The sequence below is a fragment of the Chiloscyllium punctatum genome, chromosome 34, assembly GCF_047496795.1.
Source record: "Chiloscyllium punctatum isolate Juve2018m chromosome 34, sChiPun1.3, whole genome shotgun sequence".
Lineage (NCBI taxonomy): Eukaryota > Metazoa > Chordata > Chondrichthyes > Orectolobiformes > Hemiscylliidae > Chiloscyllium > Chiloscyllium punctatum.
In genome coordinates, this window is record NC_092772.1 from 56,617,101 (window position 1) to 56,636,987 (window position 19,887).

General features: G+C 49.6%; 1 protein-coding gene across 1 annotated transcript in view; it reads right to left on the reverse strand.

Annotated features, from left to right (window-relative positions):
* The window catches only part of LOC140458877 (uncharacterized), a 62,762-nt gene that overhangs the window by 40,006 nt on the left and 2,869 nt on the right, over positions 1 to 19,887 (reverse strand). The window contains exons 2-10 of the mRNA XM_072553610.1: positions 19,119 to 19,154; positions 17,530 to 17,838; positions 14,030 to 14,323; positions 11,956 to 12,270; positions 10,705 to 11,004; positions 9,110 to 9,403; positions 7,692 to 8,006; positions 6,499 to 6,798; positions 1,042 to 1,335 (exon numbers count right to left, since the gene is read on the reverse strand). Of these exons, the coding sequence (XP_072409711.1) occupies positions 1,042 to 1,335; positions 6,499 to 6,798; positions 7,692 to 8,006; positions 9,110 to 9,403; positions 10,705 to 11,004; positions 11,956 to 12,270; positions 14,030 to 14,323; positions 17,530 to 17,838; positions 19,119 to 19,154 (2,457 nt within the window). The remainder of the gene's footprint in view (positions 1 to 1,041; positions 1,336 to 6,498; positions 6,799 to 7,691; positions 8,007 to 9,109; positions 9,404 to 10,704; positions 11,005 to 11,955; positions 12,271 to 14,029; positions 14,324 to 17,529; positions 17,839 to 19,118; positions 19,155 to 19,887) is intronic.

Consider the following 19,887-nt stretch of genomic DNA (forward strand, 5'->3'; position numbering starts at 1 on the left):
GAGCACCCGGAGGAAACCCACGCAGACGCGGGTAGAATGTGCAAACTCCACACAGACAGTCACCCGAGGCGAGAAGTTGCCCGAGGATCATGGCTGATGTGATCATCCTCAACCTCACTTCTCCCGTATCCCCCTCGATCACCCCTTCTTGATTAATAATTTCTCCATTTCAGCTTTCAATATACGCTCAATGACCCAGCCTCAACAGCCCTCTGCAGTAAAGAATTCAACAGATATACACTCCCCGTCTCGGAGAGCCTCTCTGGTCCCAGACTCTCTCACACGAAGGGAAACAACTTCTCTCTCCATCATCCTTCAAATTAAGTTACTTGGTCACTGCTAATTCTTTGAAGCTGGAATGAGGACAGGGCCAACCTATTCAACCCTCTCCACTATTTGAGGGTCCCTCCTTACATGGGACCACAGCCAATCGAACCTTCTGTCAACTGCCTCTGAAGCCGTCTGAAGAACGTTCCACCCAGAGGCATCCTTATCCTATCCCGATAACCCTGCTTTATCCCCTTCGCTAATCCACCTAACCCATACATTCGTGTACCCTTTGGGGCAATTCCCCATGGCCAATCGACCCTAACCTGCATATCTTTGGACTGTGGGATGAAATCGGAGCACCCGAAGGAAACCCACAGTGACAGCCGCCCAAGGGTGGAAGTGAACCCAGGTCCCTGGTGCTGTGAGGTATAAACAATGACTGCAGATGCTGGAAACCAGATTCTGGATTAGTGGTGCTGGAAGAGCACAGCAGTTCAGGCAGCATCCGAGGAGCAGTAAAATCGATGTTTCGGGCAAAAGCCCTTCATCAGGAATCTGGTGCTGTGAGGCAGCAGAGCGAACCCATGATCCACCATGCCTCTCTGTAAATTTATACTCTGTTTCTTTCTCTCTCTTGCTCCACAGAGTTGCTGACTTTCTCCAGCAACTTTCTGTGTTTATAACCTGAAAAGGTAACTCTGCCTCTCTCTTTCTGCGTTAATCAGATTCGGAAAGCGTCCGCTGTGCAATACAGCAGGTGTTCATACTCACGAGTGAGGGCGATTTTCACTGGGAGACTGGCGGCTGATGAGAACAACCGTCCATACTTCTGGGTCTGGTAGGAACACGTGTAGTTCCCCGCATCGATGGAGGTGAGATGGAGGACACTGTGGGTGAATCGCCGCTGGTTCCCAGTGCTGTTGGTGACGAGGGCAGAGTCTTTCAGAAACTGGATGTGAACAGGGGTGAAACGGTTTGGGATTACACACGTCACGGTGACATTTTCTCCCACCAGATACGCCGGGTACGAAGGAGCGGCCATAATCTCCGGCCGGGCCAGTGGCTCTGAAAGAAGAACATGAGAAACCTTCAGAAACAGACTCTCGGAATTACACAGTGGACAGAAAGTGAAACAACACAGATAGGCGCCAGCAAGAGTGCAGAAAGTAAGCGTGGAGGATAAAAGCAGGGAAGCTGTTGTTTATAGAGTCATAGAGATGTACAACATGGAAACAGACCCTTCGGTCCAACCCATCCATGCTGACCCAGATATCCCAACCCAATCTAGTCCCACCTGCCAGCACCCGGCCCATATCCCTCCAATCCCTTCCTATTCATATACCCATCCAAATGCCTCTTAAATGTTTGAATTGTACCAGCCTCCACCACTTCCTCTGGCAGCTCATTCCATACCTGTACCACCCTCTATGTGAAAACGTTGCCCCTTAGGTCTCTTTATATCTTTCCCCTCTGACCCTAAACCCATGGCCTCTAGTTCTGGACTCCCTGACCCCAGGGAAAAGACTTTGTCTATTTATCCTATCCATGCTCCTCATAATTTTGTAAACCTCTCTAAGTTCACCCCTCAGCCTCCGATGCTCCAGGGAAAACAGCCCCAGCCTGTTCAGCCTCTCCCTGTAGCTCAAATCCTCCAACCCTAGCAACATCCTTGTAAATCTTTTCTGAACCCTTTCAAGTTTCACAACATCTTTCCGATAGGAAGGAGACCAGAATAGCACGCAATATTCCAACAGTGGCTGAACCAATGTCGTGTACAGCCGCAACATGACCTCCCAACTCCTGTACTCAATACTCTGACCAATAAAGGAAAGCATACCAAACGCCTTCTTTACTATCCTATCTACCTGCGATTCGACTTTCAAGGAGCTATGAACCTGCGCTCCAAGGTCTCTTTGTTCAGCATCACTCCCTAGGACCTTACCATTAAGTGTATAAGTCCTGCTAAGATTTGCTTTCCCAAAATGCAGCACCTCGCATTTATCTGAATTAAACTCCATCTGCCACTTCTCAGCCCATTGGCCCATCTGGTCAAGATCCCGTTGTAATCTGAGGTAACCCTCTTCGCTGTCCACTACACCTCCAATTTCGGTGTCATCTGCAAACTTACTAACTGTACCTCTTATGTTCGCATATAAATCATTAATGTAAATGACACAAAGTAGAGAGTCCAGCACCGATCATTGTGGCACTTCACTGGTCACAGGCCTCCAGTCTGAAAAACAACCCTCCACCACCACCCTCTGTCTTCTACCTTTGAGCCAGTTCTGTATCCAAATGGCTAGTTCTCCCTGTATTCCATGAGATCTAACCTTGCTAGTCAGTCTCCCATGAGAAACCTTGTCGAACACCTTACTGAAGTCCATATAGATCACATCTACTGTTCTGCCCTCATCAATCTTCTTTGTTACTTCCCCAAAAAGCTCAATCAAGTTTGTGAGATATGATTTCCCACGCACAAAGCCATGTTGACTATCCCTAATCAATCCTTGCCTTTCCAAATACATTTACATCCTATCCCTCAGGATTCCCTTCAACAACTTGGCTCACCGGTCTATAGTTCCCTGGCTTGTCTTTACCGCCCTTCTTAAACAGTGGCACCACGTTAGCCAACCTCCAGTCTTCCAGCACCTCACCTGTGACTATCGATGATACAAATATCTCAGCAAGAGGCCCAGCAATCACTTCTCTAGCTTCCCACAGAGTTCTCGGGTACACCTGAGCAGGTTCTGGGGATTTATCCACCTTTACCTGTTTCAAGACATCGAGCACTTCCTCCGCTGTAATCTGGACATTTTGCAAGATATCACCATCTATTTCCCTACATTTTATATCTTCCATATCCTTTTCCACAGTAAATACTGATGTAAAATACTCATTTAGTATCTCCCCCATTTTCGGTGGCTCCACACAAAGGCCGCCTTGCTGATCTTTGAGGGGCCCTATTCTCTCCCTAGTTACCCTTTTATCCTTAATGCATTTGTAAAAACCCTTTGGATTTTCCTTAATTCTATTTGCCAAAGGTATCTCATTTTTGCCCTCCTGATTTCCCTCTTAAGTACACTCCTACTTCCTTTCTACTCTTCTAAGGATTCACTCGATCTATCCTGTCTATACCTTACATATGCTTCCTTCTTTTTCTTAAACAAATCCTCAATTTCTTTAGTCATCCAATATTCCCTATTCCTACTAGCCTTTCCTTTCACCCTAACAGGAATATACTTTCTCTGGATTCTCATTATCTCATTTCTGAAGGCTTCCCATTTTCCAGCCGTCCCTTTACCTGCGAACATCTGCCCCCAAACAGCTTTCAAAAGTTCTTGCCTAATACTGTCAAAATTGGCCTTTCTCCAATTTAGAACTTCAACTTTTAGATCTGGTCTATCCTTTTCCATCACTATTTTAAATCTAATAGAATTATGGTCGCTGGCCCCAAAGTGCTCCCCCACTGACACCTCAGTCACCTGCCCTGCCTTAGTTCCCAAGAGTAGGTCAAGTTTTGCACCTTCTCCATTCACATGCTGAATCAGAAAGTTGTATTGTACGCACATAACAAATTCCTCTCTATCTAAACCCTTAACTCTCTGGCAGTCCCAGTCTATGTTTGGAAAGTTAAAATCCCCGACCTTAACCACCCTACTATTCTTACAGATAACTGAGATCTCCTTAAAAATTTGTTTCTCAATTTCCCTCTGATTATTAGGGGGTCTATAATACAATCCCAATAAGGTGATCATCCCTTTCTTATTTCTCAGTTCCACCCAAATACCTTCCCTGGATGTATTTCCGTGAATATCCTCCCTCAGTACGTAAGTACACAAGGAATTGGCGTTTTCTCACCTGGGGTACCGTGGAACGTTTTGGTTTCCCTGTACTTGAGGAGGGATAGAGTTGCATCGGCGGTAGTTCAGAGAAAAGTGGGAGAGTAGCTAAAATTTTGTAAATGTATAAGGCATTGGCAATACACCCGGAGTACAGTGTAAAGTTTCAGTTCCCCTTTACTTGAAGAGGGATAGAGTTGTATCAGAGGCAGTTTGGAGGAGATTCACTCAATTCCAGGAACAAGGAGTTTGTCAGATAGAAGAGACAGTTTCTCAGGAATTTGGAAGAATGAGATGAGTTCTAAATGAATGATGTTAGACACCAAAGGGAAGGATTGACAAAGGAGATGGAGAGAGAATGGTTCCTCATGTGGGACAGTCTACAACAAGACAAACATTGCTTCAGGATGGGGCAGCACAGGGAGTCAGTGGTAAGCACTGCTGTCTCACAGAACCAGGGACCTGGGTTCAATTCTACTCTCACGTGAATGTCTGTGTGGAGTTTGCATATTCTCCCTGTCTCTGTGTGGGGTTACCTCAGTTTCCTCCCATAGTCCAAAGATGTGCAGGTTAGGGTGGATTGGCCATGCTAAATTGTCCCACAATGCCTGGTGATGTGCAGGCTGGGTAGGTTAGTCAGGGGAAATGTAGGGTTACAGGGATAGGAGGGGTGGGTCCTCGGAAGGTCAGTGTAGACTCGGTGTTTCCATCATTTCTACGAATGGCCTGTACGCCTCTAAATCCTCCCTATTCATGTACCTTTTAAATGTTATTATTACACCAATCTCCACTACCTCCTCTGGCAGCTCATTCCATGCACATATCACATGGGAATGTTTCCCCCCAGGTCCCTTTTCCCTCTCAACCTAAACCTATACACTCTAGTTTTGGACTCCCCCACCCAGGGAAAAGACCTTGTCTATTTATCCTGTCCATACCCCTCATGATTTTGTAAACCTCAATTAGGTCACCCCTCAGCCTCCGACACACCAGGGAAAAATGCCCACCTGATTCAGCCTCTCCCTATAACTCAAACCCTCCAGTTCCCAGTCACATCTTTTGTAAATCCTTTCCTGCACCCTTTCCAGTTTAATAACATCCTTTCTATAGCAGGGCGACCAGAATTGTATGCACTGGTCCAAAAGCGGCCTCACCAGTGTCTTGAACAACCACAACATGACGTCCCAACTGCTGTAGTCAATGCTCTGCCCGATGAAGGCAAGTGTGCCAAGGATACGGAATAGGAGCAGGAGTAGGCTACCTGGCCCATCGAGCCCGCTCCGCCAGTCAATAGGATCATGGCTGACCTTTCTTATGGAGTCAGTCCCACTTACCCACCCACTCACCGTCACCCGAAATTCCTTTACTCTTCAAAAATCTATCTTTACCTGATAAACGTTCAACGAGGTGGCCTCAACTGTTTCACTGGGCAGGGAATTCCACAGATTCACAACGCTCTGGGTGAAGAAGTTGCCCCTCAACTGAGTCCTAAATCTACACCCCTTTATTTGGAGGCTATGCCCCTAGTTCTAGTTGCAGCCACCAGTAGAAACAAACTCCCTGCTTCTATCTTCTCCACTCCCTTCATAAGTTTATGTTTCTATGAGATCCGCCCCTTCTGAATCCAAGTGAGTATAATCCCAGTCGACTCAGTCTCTCCTCATAAGACAACCCTCTCAATTCTGGAATCAATCCAGTGAACCTCCTCTGTGCATGCCCTCCAGTGCCAGATGTTCCATAGCGTGCTGGTGTTATTCTTGTGCAACCCCGTGCTATAGAGCATCACACTGTAGAACAGTACTTAAAGTGTTGGTGCTGTAACTGCATTACAGGCAACACATGTTTAAAACATTTGTACTTTAGAAACGCATCCCCAATTTGTTAAACCCATTGCGGCGAATTGGCGTTGACGAAACACATGTTATAATGGAATGACATGAAAACCCTTTCTCAAGTAAGGAGACCAAAACTGTACACAGTGATCCAGATGTGACCTGACCAGCACCCTATACAGCTGCAGCATCACCTCCCAGTTTTAGGCTCCGCCCCTCCTGCAATGAAGGACAATATTCCAGTCACCTCCTTAATTACCTGCTGCACCTGCAAACCAACTTTTGTTTGCGATCCAAGCTCCTTTTCCACTCTGCCTCCCTGCGATTCCACTTTCAAGGAATTATGTCCCTGCACTCTCTGCGTCTTTCTGTCTACAACACTCTAGCAATGGAGGACAATATTCCAGCTGCCTGCTTCAATACTGGCTGCACCTGCAAATACCAATGTGATTTTACGGTTCCACGCCTCCCTCGACACCCTGTCTCCCCATTGACGGAAGAGCTGGCACAGCGGGTTACAAAGACGGAGATGGGAAAGGCACCGAAACGTGACTCACCTATGACCCGGATGGGAATGGAGGGGCTGGCCCGGAAGGTGACCCAGACGCCAGCGACCAGCCTCTGGTACAGGCAGCTGTAGCTCCCCCCGATGCTGGTGCTCACGTTACGGTACAGGAAAACGGCTCCGTTTCTGCCGGGGTCCAGCCGGTGCTCCTTGGCCACAGACGTACCCCTCAGGATGCGGAAGCGGCCCCCAAGGTACCCCTTCGGAGCCAGGCACTGGATTGCCAGGGGGATCCCAGACACGTGGAGGGGGATGTCCGGTGTGATTGTGATGAAGGGTCGGAGCAGGGAGCCTGGGGGGCGGAGGGGGGACACAAGGGCATCAGGATTAGTGTCTCATTCACACCCCCCCCACCCCTCACCGCGATCACTGTGGGACACATCCATCACAGTCTCTGCTCCCCCCTCATGGGGAGGGGGTCTGCTGTTGTCAGTTTGTAAAGAGAGAGGGATTGGGGTTATTGTGAGAGAGGCTGTATGAAACAGAGAGAGAGAGGAAGAAACGGAGGGAGTGTGAGAGAGAGGGGGAGAGAGACTGAGAGAGAAAGGGGTGAGAGAGAGAGGGAAAGAGTATTTGTGTATGGGGAGAGATAGTGTGCAAGAGAAAGAGTGTGAGAGAGAGTGCTTGAGGTAGAAAGAAAGAGATGTATGTGAGAGAAAGAGAGACAGAGAGGGTCTGAGAGAGAGACACTGTGAGAGAAATGTGAGACAGTGTGTGAGAGAGTATGTGTGAAAGAGTGTGTGAGAGTGAGAGTGTGAGCAAGTGTGTAAGACTGTGTGAGAGAGGCTGCTGGAGAGTGTGTGATAGAGAGTATGAGAAAGGGAGTGTGAGAGAGAGAATGTGAAAGAGAGACACACTTTGAGAGAGAGACTTTGAGAGAGTTTATGAGGCAGAGTATTTATGAGAGAAAGAGAAAATGTGAGAGAGACAATATGTGAGAATGAATGTGAGTGAGGGAGAGAGTGTGAGTGAGTGTGAGTGTGACAATATATGTCAGGGTCAGTGTATGTTAGAGTCAGTGTGTGTAAGTGTGACTCTGTGTGGGGGAGGGGTGAGTGGGGGGTGTGAATGTGAATGTGTGTACGTGTGTGTGTGTGTGTGTGTGTGTGAGACAGTAACTCCCGCCCACTCACTCCCCCCCCCCCCATCCCTTTTCCAGATGGTTCCCCCTCCCACATTCCTTACTGGGGTTACAGACCACACTGGCATCTTCCTGGTGCCCACAATTGCCCCGGCCCCATCCACTGAATGGACACGCCCAGAGGCTCGGCTCTGTCCCTCTGCAGGACACCTCGTCCATCCAGACCGTTCCTGACCCGTGTCCGAACCCAGCCCCGGGAAGTGCAGCCACGGCTGACCCACACCCCAGCTGGCGGCACACCACCCTGGCTTCCGAGATGTCCCAGGAACGGTCGCACACTGTCCCCCACTCTCCGTTGTACTGCACCTCCACTCTCCCCGAACATGAGTCACTGCCATTCACCAGCCTGACACGGGGCTCTGTAAGATCAGAGAGAGAGAGAGAGACAGGGTGTTATCACAGCAGGAGACATAGAAGCAGGAGGAGGCCATTCAGCCCATCGAGCCTGCTCCACCATTCAATATGATTACGGCTGATCTGATTATCTTCAACCCCACTTCTCCCCCGCCCCTTCGATTCCCCCTTCCTGATTAATAATCTCTCCATTTCAGCTTTCAATATACACTCAATGACCCAGCCTCAACAGCCCTCTGCAGGAAAGAATTCAACAGATACGCTCACTGTCTCAGAGAGAAGAAATTCCTCCTTGTCTCTGTCTTCCTCTTTCTTCTGAGACGATACCCCTCTGGTACCAGACTCTCTCTCCATCGTCCTTCAAATCAAGTTATCTAAGAATTTTCAACCCGGTCATTCTTCTGAACTGGAATGAGGTCAGGTCAAACCTATTCAACCCTCTCCCTTATCAGACAGAACCTCTTTACGTGGGATCAACCAATTGAACCTTCTGTAGACTACCTCTGAAGCCAAAACTATCTTTGATCAGATACAAGGCCCTAAACCTGCGCTTAGCTCCAATACTCTCTCTGTAATTTATAACCTGTAATCATAGAATCCCTACAGTGTGTGAGCATCAGGTCCACACTCACCTTATGAAGAACATCCCACCCAGACACATCCCAATCCTATCCTATCCTATCCCTGTAACCCTGCTTTACCCCGTGGCTAATCCACCCTAACCTACACATCTCTGGACACTTTGGGGCAATTCCCCATGATTAATTCACCCCTTCATGCACATCTTTGGACAGTGGGAGGAGACTGGAACACATGGAGGTAACCCGCACAGACACAGGGAGAACACGCAAACTCCACATGGATAGTCACCCGAGGTTGGATATGACCCTGGGTCCCTGGCGCTGTGAGGCAGCAGTGCTAACCACTGAGCCACTGTACAACTCTGTCATATTAGCTCTGTTTCTGTCTCTCTCGTTCCACAGACTTGCTGACTTTCTCTAGCAGCTTTCTGTGTTTATAACCAGCAATGTTAACTCGTCTCTCTCTTTCTGCGTTAAACAGATATGGAAATCATCTGATGTGCAATGCGGCAGGAATTCAGACTCACGAGTGACGGCGATTTTCACTGGGAGACTGGGGGCTGACGAGAGCAACCGTCCATACTCCAGGGTCTGGTAGGAACACGTGTAGTTCCCCGCATCGATGGAGGTGAGGTGGAGGACACTGTGGGTGAATCGCCGCTGGTTCCCAGTGCTGTTGGTGACGAGGGCAGAGTCTTTCAGAAACTGGATGTGAACAGGGGTGAAACGGTTTGGGATTACACACGTCAGGGTGACATTTTCTCCCACCAGATACACCGGGTACGAGGGAGCGGCCGTAATCTCCGGCCGGGCCAGTGGCTCTGAAAGAAGAACGTGAGAAGTATTCAGAAACGGACTCGCTGAATTACACAGTGCACAGAACATAAAGCCACTTAGATAGGCGCCGGGAACAGAATGCAGAACGTAAGCGTGGAGGATAAAAGCAGGGAAGCTGTTGTTGCAAATATACAGGAATTGGCGTTCCCGCACCCGGAGTTCCAAGGAGAGATTTGGTTCCCTGTACTTGAGGAGGGATGGAGTTGCATCGGCGGTAGTTCAGAGAAAAGTGGGAGAGTAGCTAAAGTTTTGTAACTGTATAAGGCATTGGCAATACACCCGGAGTACAGTGGAAGTTTCAGTACCCCTTTACTTGAGGAGGGCTGGAGTTGTATCAGAGGCAGTTCAGAGGAGATTCACACCATTCCAGGGACAAGGAATTTGTCTGATTGAAGGGACAGTTTCTCTGGAATTTGGAAGAAGGAAACAAGTTCTATATGAATGATGTAAGACACCAAAGGGAAGAATTGACAAAGGGGATGGAGAGAGAATGGTTCCTCATGTGGGACAGTCTACAACAAGGCAAACATTGCTTCAGGATGGGGCAGCACAGGGAGTCAGTGGTAAGCACTGCTGTCTCACAGTACCAGAGACCTGGGTTCAATTCTACTCTCAGGTGAATGTCTGTGTGGAGTTTGCATATTCTCCCTGTCTCTGTGTGGGGTTACGTCTGGGTGCTCCAGGTTCCTCCCGTTGTCCAAAGATGTGCAGGTTAGGGTGGATTGGCCATGCTAAATTGTCCCACAATGCCTGGTGATGTGCAGGCTGGGTAGGTTAGTCAGGGGAAATGTAGGGCTCCAGGGATAGGAGGGGTGGGTCTAAGTGGACCATTCCTCGGAAGATCAGTGTAGACTCGGTGTTTCCATCATTTCTTCGAATGGCCTGTATGCCTCTAAATCCTCCCTATTCATGTACTTTTTAAATGTTGTTATTACAGCAATCTCCACTACCTCCTCTGGCAGCTCATTCCATACACATATCACATGGGAATGTTTCCCCTCAGGTCCTTTTTCCCTCTCACCCTAAACCTATATCCTCAAGTTTTTGGCTCCCCCAACCTGGGGCAAAGACCTTGTCTATTTGCCCTACCCATGCTCCTCACGATTTTATAAATCTCGATAAGGTCACCCCTCAGCTGCCTGCTTCAATACTTGCTGCACCTGCAAATACCAATGTGATTTTACGGTTCCACGCCTCCTTCGACACCCTGTCTCCCCGTTGACGGAAGAGCTGGCACAGCGGGTTCCAAAGACAGAGACGCGAAAGGCACCGAAATGTGACTCACCTATGACCCGGATGGGAATGGAGGGGCTGGCCCGGAAGGTGACCCAGACGCCAGCGACCAGCCTCTGGTACAGGCAGCTGTAGCTCCCCCCGATGCTGGTGCTCACGTTACGGTACAGGAAAACAGCTCCGTTTCTGCCGGGGTCCAGCCGGTGCTCCTTGGCCACAGACGTACCCCTCAGGATGCGGAAGCGGCCCCCAAGGTACCCCTTCGGAGCCAGGCACTGGATTGCCAGGGGGATCCCAGACACGTGGAGCGGGATGTCCGGTTTGATTGTGATGAAGGGTCGGAGCAGGGAGCCTGGGGGGGGGAGGGAGGGAGGACACAAGGGCATCAGGATTAGTGTCTCATTCACTCCCCTCCCCTTCCCCCTCCCCCCAAGCCTTTCACCACTGTCACTGTGGGGCACGTCCATCACAGTCTCCGCTCCCCAACCACGGAGTGTTGTCATCGGTTTGTAAAGGGACACAGATTGGGGTTATCGTGGGAGAGGCTGTATGAGACAGACAGAGAGAGGGAAGGAGTGTGAGAGAGAGAGGGGAGAGACGGAGAGAGAAAGGGGGGAGAGAGCATCTGTGTGTGGGAGAGAGACACTGTGCAAGAGAAAGAGTGTGAGAGAGAGTGTGTGAGATAGAAAGAAAGGGTGTGTGTGTGAGAGAAAGCGAGAGAGAGAGAGAGAGGGCCTGTGAGAGAGGGCCTGTGAAAGAGGGACTGTGAGACAGTGTGTGGGAGAGCGTGTGTGAGAAAAAGAGAGTGTGACAGTGTGTGTGAAAGAGAGTGTGAGTGAGAGACAGAGTGTGTGAGAGTGAAAGAGTGTGAGAGAGTGTGTAAGACAGTGAGAGAGAGAGAGGCTGCTGGAGAGCCCGTGATAGAGAGTACGAGAAAGGGGGTATGATAGAAAGAAAGTGAAAGAGAGACGGTTTGAGACAGAGAGAGAGAGAGAGAGACTTTGAGAGAGTTTATGAGGGAGAGTATTTATGAGAGAAAGAGAGAATGTGAGAGAGACAATATGTGAGAATGAATGTGAGTGAGGGAGAGAGTGTGTGAATGAGTGTGAGTGTGACAATGTACGCCAGTGTTAGTGTATGATTGGGTCTGTGTGTGAGCGTGACTCTGTGTGGAGGGAGGGGTGTGAGTGTGGGTGTGATGAATGTGAGTGTGAGAAAGTGTGTGTGTGTGTGTGAGACAGTAACTCCCGCCCACTCCCCACCCATCCCTTTTCCAGATGGTTCCCCCTCCCACATTCCTTACTGGGGTTACAGACCACACTGGCATCTTCCTGGTGCCCACAATTGCCCCGGCCCCATCCACTGAATGGACACGCCCAGAGGCTCGGCTCTGTCCCTCCGCAGGACACCTCGTCCATCCAGACCGTTCCTGACCCGTGTCCGAACCCAGCCCCGGGAAGTGCAGCCACGGCTGACCCACACCCCAGCTGGCGGCACACCACCCTGGCTTCCGAGATGTCCCAGGAACGGTCGCACACTGTCCCCCACTCTCTGTTGTACTGCACCTCCACTCTCCCCGAACATGAGTCACTGCCATTCACCAGCCTGACACGGGGCTCTGTAAGATCAGAGAGAGAGAGAGAGAGAGACAGGGTGTTATCACAGCAGGAGACATAGAAGCAGAAGGAGGCCATTCAGCCCATCGAGCCTGCTCCACCATTCAATAGGATAACGGCTGATCTGATCATCCTCAACCCCACTTCTCCCCCATCCCCCTCAATTCCCCCTTCCTAATTAATAATCTCTCCATTTCAGCTTTCAATATACACTCAAAGCCCCAGTCGTGACAGCCCTCTGCAGGAAAGAATTCAACAGATACGCTCCCCGTCTCGGAGAGCCCCTCTGTTCCAGGCTCTCACACGAAGAGAAACAACTTCTCTCTCCATCGCCCTTCATATCAAGTTACCTAAGAATCTTCAACCTGGTCACTGCTCATTGTCCTGAACTGGAATGAGGAGAGGGCCGACCTATTCAACCCTCTTTTCATCTGAGGGTCGCTCCTTACGTGGGATCAGCCAATCGAACCTTCTGTAGACGGCCTCTGATGCCAAGTCTATCTTTGGCTGCTCCCAGCTCCAATACTCTCTGTGTTTATAACCTGTAATCATAGTGTGAGCATCAGGTCTGCACTGACCTTCTGAAGAACATCCCACCCAGACACATCCCTATCCTACCCTATCCATGTGACCCTGCTTTACCCAGTGGCTAATCTGCCCTAACCTACACATCTCTGGACACTTTGGGGCAATTCCCCATCATTAATCCACCCCTTCATGCACATCTTTGGACTGTGGGAGGTAACTGGAGCACACGGAGGTATAGTCATAGAGTCACGAAAACAGACCCTTTGATCCAACCCATCCATGCTGACCAAATATCCCAACCCAATCTCGTCCCACCTGCCAGCACCCGGCCCATATCCCTCCAAATCCTCCCTATTCATATACCCAACCAAATGCCTCTTAAATGTTGTAATTGTACCAGCCTCCACCACTTCCTCTGGCAGCTCGTTCCATACACGTACCACCCTCTGAGTGAAGACGTTGCCCCTTAGGTCTCTTTTACATCTTTCCCCTCTCACCCTAAACCTATGCCCTCTAGTTCTGGACTCCCCCACCCCAGGGAAAAGACTTTGCCTATTTACCCTATCCATGCCCCTCATGATTTTATAAACCTCTATAAGGTTACCCCTCAGCCTCCAACGCTCCAGGGAAAACAGCCCTAGCTTATTCAACCTCTCCCTGTAGCTCAAACCCTCCAACCCTGGCAACATCCTTGTAATCTTTTCTGAACCCTTTCAAGGTTCACAACATCTTTCCGATAGGAAGGAGACCAGAATTACATGCAATATTCCAACACTAGCCTAACCAAAGTCCTGTACACTGCAACATGACCTCCCAACTCCTGTACTCAATACTCTGACCAAACACCTTCTTCACTATCTTATCTACCTGTGACTCCACTTTCAAGGAGCTATGAACCTGCACTCCAAGGTCTCTTTGTTCAGCAACATTCCCTAGTACCTTACCATTAAGTGTGTAACCTGCACAGACATAGGGAGAACATGCAATCTTCAAATGGACAGTCACTCAAGGGTGGATTTGACCCCTGGCACTGTGAGGCAGCAGTGCTAACCACTGAGCCACCTTGCCTCTCTGTCATATTAGCTCTGTTTCTATCTCATTCCACAGACTTGCTGACTTTCTCCAGCAACTTCCAGTGTTTATAACCTGAAACGTTAACTCTGTCTCTCTCTTTCTGCGTTAATCAGATTCAGAAAGTGTTCAATGTGCAACACAGCAGGAATTCAGACTCACGAGTGAGGGCGATTTTCACTGGGAGACTGGGGGCTGACGAGAGCAACCGTCCATACTTCTGGGTCTGGTAGGAACACGTGTAGTTCCCCGCATCGATGGAGGTGAGGTGGAGGACACTGTGGGTGAATCGCCGCTGGTTCCCAGTGCTGCTGGTGACGAGGGCAGAGTCTTTCAGAAACTGGATGTGAACAGGGGTGAAACGGTTTGGGATTACACACGTCAGGGTGACATTTTCTCCCACCAGATACGCCGGGTACGAGGGAGCGGCCGTAATCTCCGGCCGGGCCAGTGGCTCTGAAAGAAGAACATGAGAAACCTTCAGAAACAGACTCTCGGAATTACACAGTGGACAGAAAATGAAACAACACAGATAGGCGCCAGCAACAGAGTGCAGAAAGTAAGCGTGGAGGATAAAAGCAGGGAAGCTGTTGTTGCAAATATACAAGGAATTGGCGTTTCCGCACCCGGAGTACCGTGGAGAGTTTTGCACATTCTCCCTCTGTCTGTGTGGCTTTCCTTCCACAGTCCAAAGATGTACAGGTTAGGGTATGATTAGGATTGGCCATGCTAAATTGCCCATAGTGTTCAGGGATGTGCAGGTTAGGTGCATTAGTCAGAGGTAAATATAGGGTAGGAAGATGGGTTACTCTTCGGAGGGTTGGTGTGGACTTGTTGGGCTGAAGGGCCTGTTTCCGCACTGTTGGGAATCTATGATTTTCTTTCTGACTCTGTCTCTGTCACTCACACTCTGTCCTTCACGCTTATCTCTATCCCTGTGTGTGTCTCTCTCTCCCTCCCTCTTTATATCAGTCGTTCTCTCTCTGCCTCACTCATTCTCTCACTCCGTCCCCAATACATTCCCATCTTCCCTATAATGTAGTGCCCATGACTGTGTACAGCATGCTAGCTGAGCTCTAACAAGTGTCTTGTGTAAGTTCAGCATCACCTCCCTGTTCTCGGACTCTACACCCCTATGAATAAATCCAAGGGTGCTGTGTGCTTTAGTAACTGCTGTCTGTTCCTCTGTACTACCCCTTTCACTATGCAGGATAGACAAATGGAGTTCATTCCCAGCCAGTGAGAGTCCATTGAATCCCTCATTCCCATCCCAGACTGGGAAGTCCAATTCCCCTTCTCAGATTTCCCTTTCTGTCCCGATTGGAAATCACTCTCTGGAAAATTCCAACCTCTGCTGGCGTTTGAGCTCTCCATAATCTTCCTCATTTGTCCTTTGCTCCCTCATCCAGTTCTGCCCATTGGCCTTTCCGAAGGTTTTCGACGAGGGGAAATGCGGGAAGAGGGGGTTAATGCAATGGCGGGGGTGGGTGGACCGGAAACCGAGAGTGTGGGAACAAAGGGGGGACCTTTCGACTTCTATGTCTAGCGGGTACCGCAATTGTGGCACTTGGTGCTGTAGCAATCCCCTTGTCTTCATAGAACACCTCCTTTACAATGTCCAGAGAGCGTGGCGCCTCCCGATGACCAGGACTTATGCACCACTCAGAGTCGCACGGTCTTGCTGGGCAGGAAACATTGCCCGTTCCCACCGGCAGTTGCTTTATTGAGGCACGTGTAGTTGCCCGTGTGGAGCAGGGCCATCTTCCCCAGCCAGACGTTGACGCTGCGGGTCCCGGCTGCCACCACTTGCCAATGGATCATGGGGAAAACTTTCGCTGTTCCAAAGCGTCCCCTACTGTATCCCTCCAGAGCTGTGCACCTGAATTCCACATTACTCCCCACCAGGGGCATCGGATCGTTGAGCTTCAGAGAGATTGAGGGACGGAAAAATTATCTCGGTGGGGAGGGGAGAAAAAGGGGGAAACAGGGTGTGAGACAGTCCGAATCTCCGTGAAAAAAACTGGGTGACATCCAGGGGAGCCCCCGCCATGTTGGAATTCAAATTCAATGGAGAATCTGGAATTCATGAATCCATTGTCGGGAAAGAAACCTGTCTGGTTCACCAGTGCCTATCAGGGACAGGAATTTGCCGTCTGTATCTGATCTGGGCCTACACACGAATCCAGTCTCTTAGCTAGGTCAGTTGACTCTTTACTGCCCCCTCTGGGCAATAAATGCTGGCCCAACCAGCATGGCCCAACCAGCAATGCCCACACATTCTGCACACGAATAAAACCAAAGGACGCGTCGGGAAATGCTTGCGTTGAGAGAGACAAGTTCCCACGGGCTCGAGAGAGAGAGAGAGAGAGAGGTGGAGAGTGGACTAGGGGTGGTTTAACCTGAGGGTCTTTGCTTCCAATTTCGAAATCAGGGGTTGAAGCTGCTAGATACAACTCTCTCTCTCTGCTGCTGAAAAAACAGAGTTTGAGTTCCCTCTCTCGCTGTTAGGTTCATCCTTCCTTCTCCTGGACTGGAAGAGGCAGCAAAGTGAGGGAAATCTGTCTCACTGAACCTGCCTTTCCCAAGGACGTGTTTATGGGATGCTGGGAGTGTTGATGAGTTAAATATAACACGTTATCTTGTGAAGTTTTTCAATAAAGTTCTGCCAATTCTTTTACTTGGGGTGTCAGAATAAAGTGTGTTTTACTTAAAGCCAAATAGTGTGGCCAACTGAATCACAGCTGGAACACAGCACTTTACACTTCCCTGTAAATGAGATAAGTGTTAGGCTGTCTCCTCGGTAGGTTTTGAGGGGGTTTGGTCTGCCCCATAGCAAGAGTGAGGAAATGGGCCCTTTAGGGTAACCTCAGTCGATGCAGAGATTGAACCCACGCTGTTGGTGTCTCTCCGTATTGCAAAAAACATCCATCTGAGCTAACCTTGCCCATAGACCCTCGGGGTAAAGTGGAGATCAACGTGAGGCAATGCACTTGGGCACAACAAACGAGGCAAGGGAATACACGATGGGACCCTGGGAAGCATTGAGGATCAGAAGGACCTCAGTGTCCATGTACACTGGTCCCTTAAGGTATCAGGCCAAGTAGATAAGAAGGTGTAAGGGGATATTTGCCTTTATTAGCTGAAAGATTAAGATCAGGGAGGTGACTCAGTGATGAAAACTCCATTGAATGTCAAGGGGGTGATGGTTGGTTTCTCTCCACTGGTAACCCCCAGGATGTTGATAGTGGGGGTTTCAGTGATGGTAACACCATTGAATGTCAAGGGAATGATGGTTAGATTCTCTGTCACTGGTAACTGCCAGGATGTTGATGGTGGGGGGGGGATTCAGTGATGGTAACATGATCGAATGTCAAGGGGGCGATGATTAGATTTTCTCTCAATGGTAACCCCCAGGATGTTGATAGTGGGGGGAATCCAGTGATGATAACACCGTTGAATGTCAAGGGGGCGATGGTTAGATTCTCTCTCAATGGTAACCCCCAGGATGTTGATAGTGGGGGTTTCAGTAATGGTAACACCATTGAACATCTTGGGGTTAATGGTTAGATTCTCTCTCAGTTTGGATGGTCATTGCTTGGCGTTGGGGTGGCATGAACACACTAGCCTGAGACTAAGTGTGAAAATAGAGAGTGACATCTTACCTCCTTCTTGACAGGTCACTCCAGCGTCTTCGTTGTGGTTGCAATTGTGTTTTTTCCAACCTTGAAATAAGCAGGTGGACAGTTGGAGCTCCGTACCCCGACACCGGACTTCGTCCATCCAGATCTTTCCAGTGCCAATTGTGTAATACCCACCCCTGGGCGCCGAGATGGCAGGGCCACACCCAAGTTGGTGACACACCACCCTGGCATCTTCAATGCCCCAGTTGTCATCACACACGGTGCCCCACTCTCCCGAGTGGTAAACCTCCACTCTCCCAGAGCACGGGGTCGGGCCGTCACTCAGCCTCACTAGAACGAGAACGGGAGGGGAATGAGGGGCAAGGAACAAAAACAATGGCTTCTATCTGTCTCTGTCTCTCTCTCTCTCTGTCTCTGTCTGTCTTTGTGTCTCTGTCTCTGTCTCTCTCTCGCTCTGTCTATGTCTCTCTATCTGCCTCTCTGTCTCTCCATGTTTTCTCTGTCTCTCTCACTGCATCTATCTCTCTGTCTCTCTCTGTCTACCTATCTGTCTCTCTATCTCTGTCTCTGTCTGTCATTCTCTGTCTCTATCTCTGTGTCTGTCTGTCCACCTCACGTTGTGTCTCTCTTTCCGCGCTCTCTATCTCTCTCTCTCTTTCCTACCCTTTCAGTCCCTCTCATCTCTCCCCCTCTCTCCTGCCTTTCTCTCTCTTTCTCACCTCTCTCTTTCCCTCTCTCTCTCTCTCTGTCCCTTTCTCATACCCTCTGTCTATCACTCTCTCTTTCTCACCCTTTCTCTCTATTTCTCTATGTCTCTTTCTGTCTCTCTATATCTCTCTCTCTCTCACCCTGTCTCTCACAGCCTCTGGCTCTGTCCCTCTCTCTGTCTCTGTCTGCATCTCTGTCTGTCTTTCTTTCCTTCCAACCCTCTCCCTTCCTCTCTCTCTTCAGCCATTTGTCACTCTTTTTGACACTCTACCTCTCACTCTCCGTCAATGTCTCTCCTGCTCTCCCTCTCTCTGTCTCCCTTGGGAGGCAGGGAGGACGGTGGAGAGTTTTAGTGATGGAGAGAGATTGGATAGACTGGGGTTATTTCCCCTCAAGCAGGGGAGATTGAGAGAGGGAGGGGAGGGGAGGAACATGATTAAGATGTATAAAGTGATGCAGGGGGCATCAATAGAGTAGGCACATAGAAACATGCCGTCCCTTGATGTAAGGATCAATGACTGAGGGGAGGAGGGGGAAAGATAGCTTGAAGGGAAGAGGCAGGAGGTGGTGAGGGGCAACATTTTTGCTCAGACGAACTCACCACCTGTAAGAGTGGGAGAGGCAGACACTCTCATTGCATTAGAGAAGGAGTTCAATGGCTACCTGTGTTGCCAAGGCTGTGGGCCAAGGGTTGGGGAAATGGGAATTGGAATACACGGATATTTGAGGGCCATTGAGGTCAGGATGGGACAGGGAGAGGGGACGGATTCTGAAATCTGGAAGATGAGGTCCAGTACGGAGTTTGATGTCCACTTGGAAACCTTCACGTGTACAATGGTGGAGAGTTTGCATCAGAAAAATTAATGTAATTTTTTTTCACTGATTGTAGTAATGTCACTGACCTTGAGATTCAATTGCCTGCTGTGAATCCTGGAACACTGCAAGAGAAAACAGCGAAAAGGTTAGATCTCAGACGAGATGGGGAAGTGCGATGGAACGGGGGGGGGGGAGACTGGTTAACCAATTGCACCAACATTGGTTCTGTCATCCATCCCCCATCACCAACCCCCTGTTTTCACTCCATCCCCCATCACCAATCCCCTGTTTTCACTCCATCCCCCATCACCAACCCCCTGTTTTCACTCCATCCCCCATCACCAACCCCCTGTTTTCACTCCATCCCCCATCACCAATCCCCTGTTTTCACTCCATCCCCCATCACCAATCCCCTGTTTTCACTCCATCCCCCATCACCAATCCCCTGTTTTCACTCCATCCCCCATCACCAATCCCCTGTTTTCACTCCATCCCCCATCACCAATCCCCTGTTTTCACTCCATCCCCCATCACCAACCCCCTGTTTTCACTCCATCCCCCATCACCAACCCCCTGTTTTCACTCCATCCCCCATCACCAATCCCCTGTTTTCACTCCATCCCCCATCACCAATCCCCTGTTTTCACTCCATCCCCCATCACCAACCCCCTGTTTTCACTCCATCCCCCATCACCAACCCCCTGTTTTCACTCCATCCCCCATCACCAATCCCCTGTTTTCACTCCATCCCCCATCACCAATCCCCTGTTTTCACTCCATCCCCCATCACCAATCCCCTGTTTTCACTCCATCCCCCATCACCAATCCCCTGTTTTCACTCCATCCCCCATCACC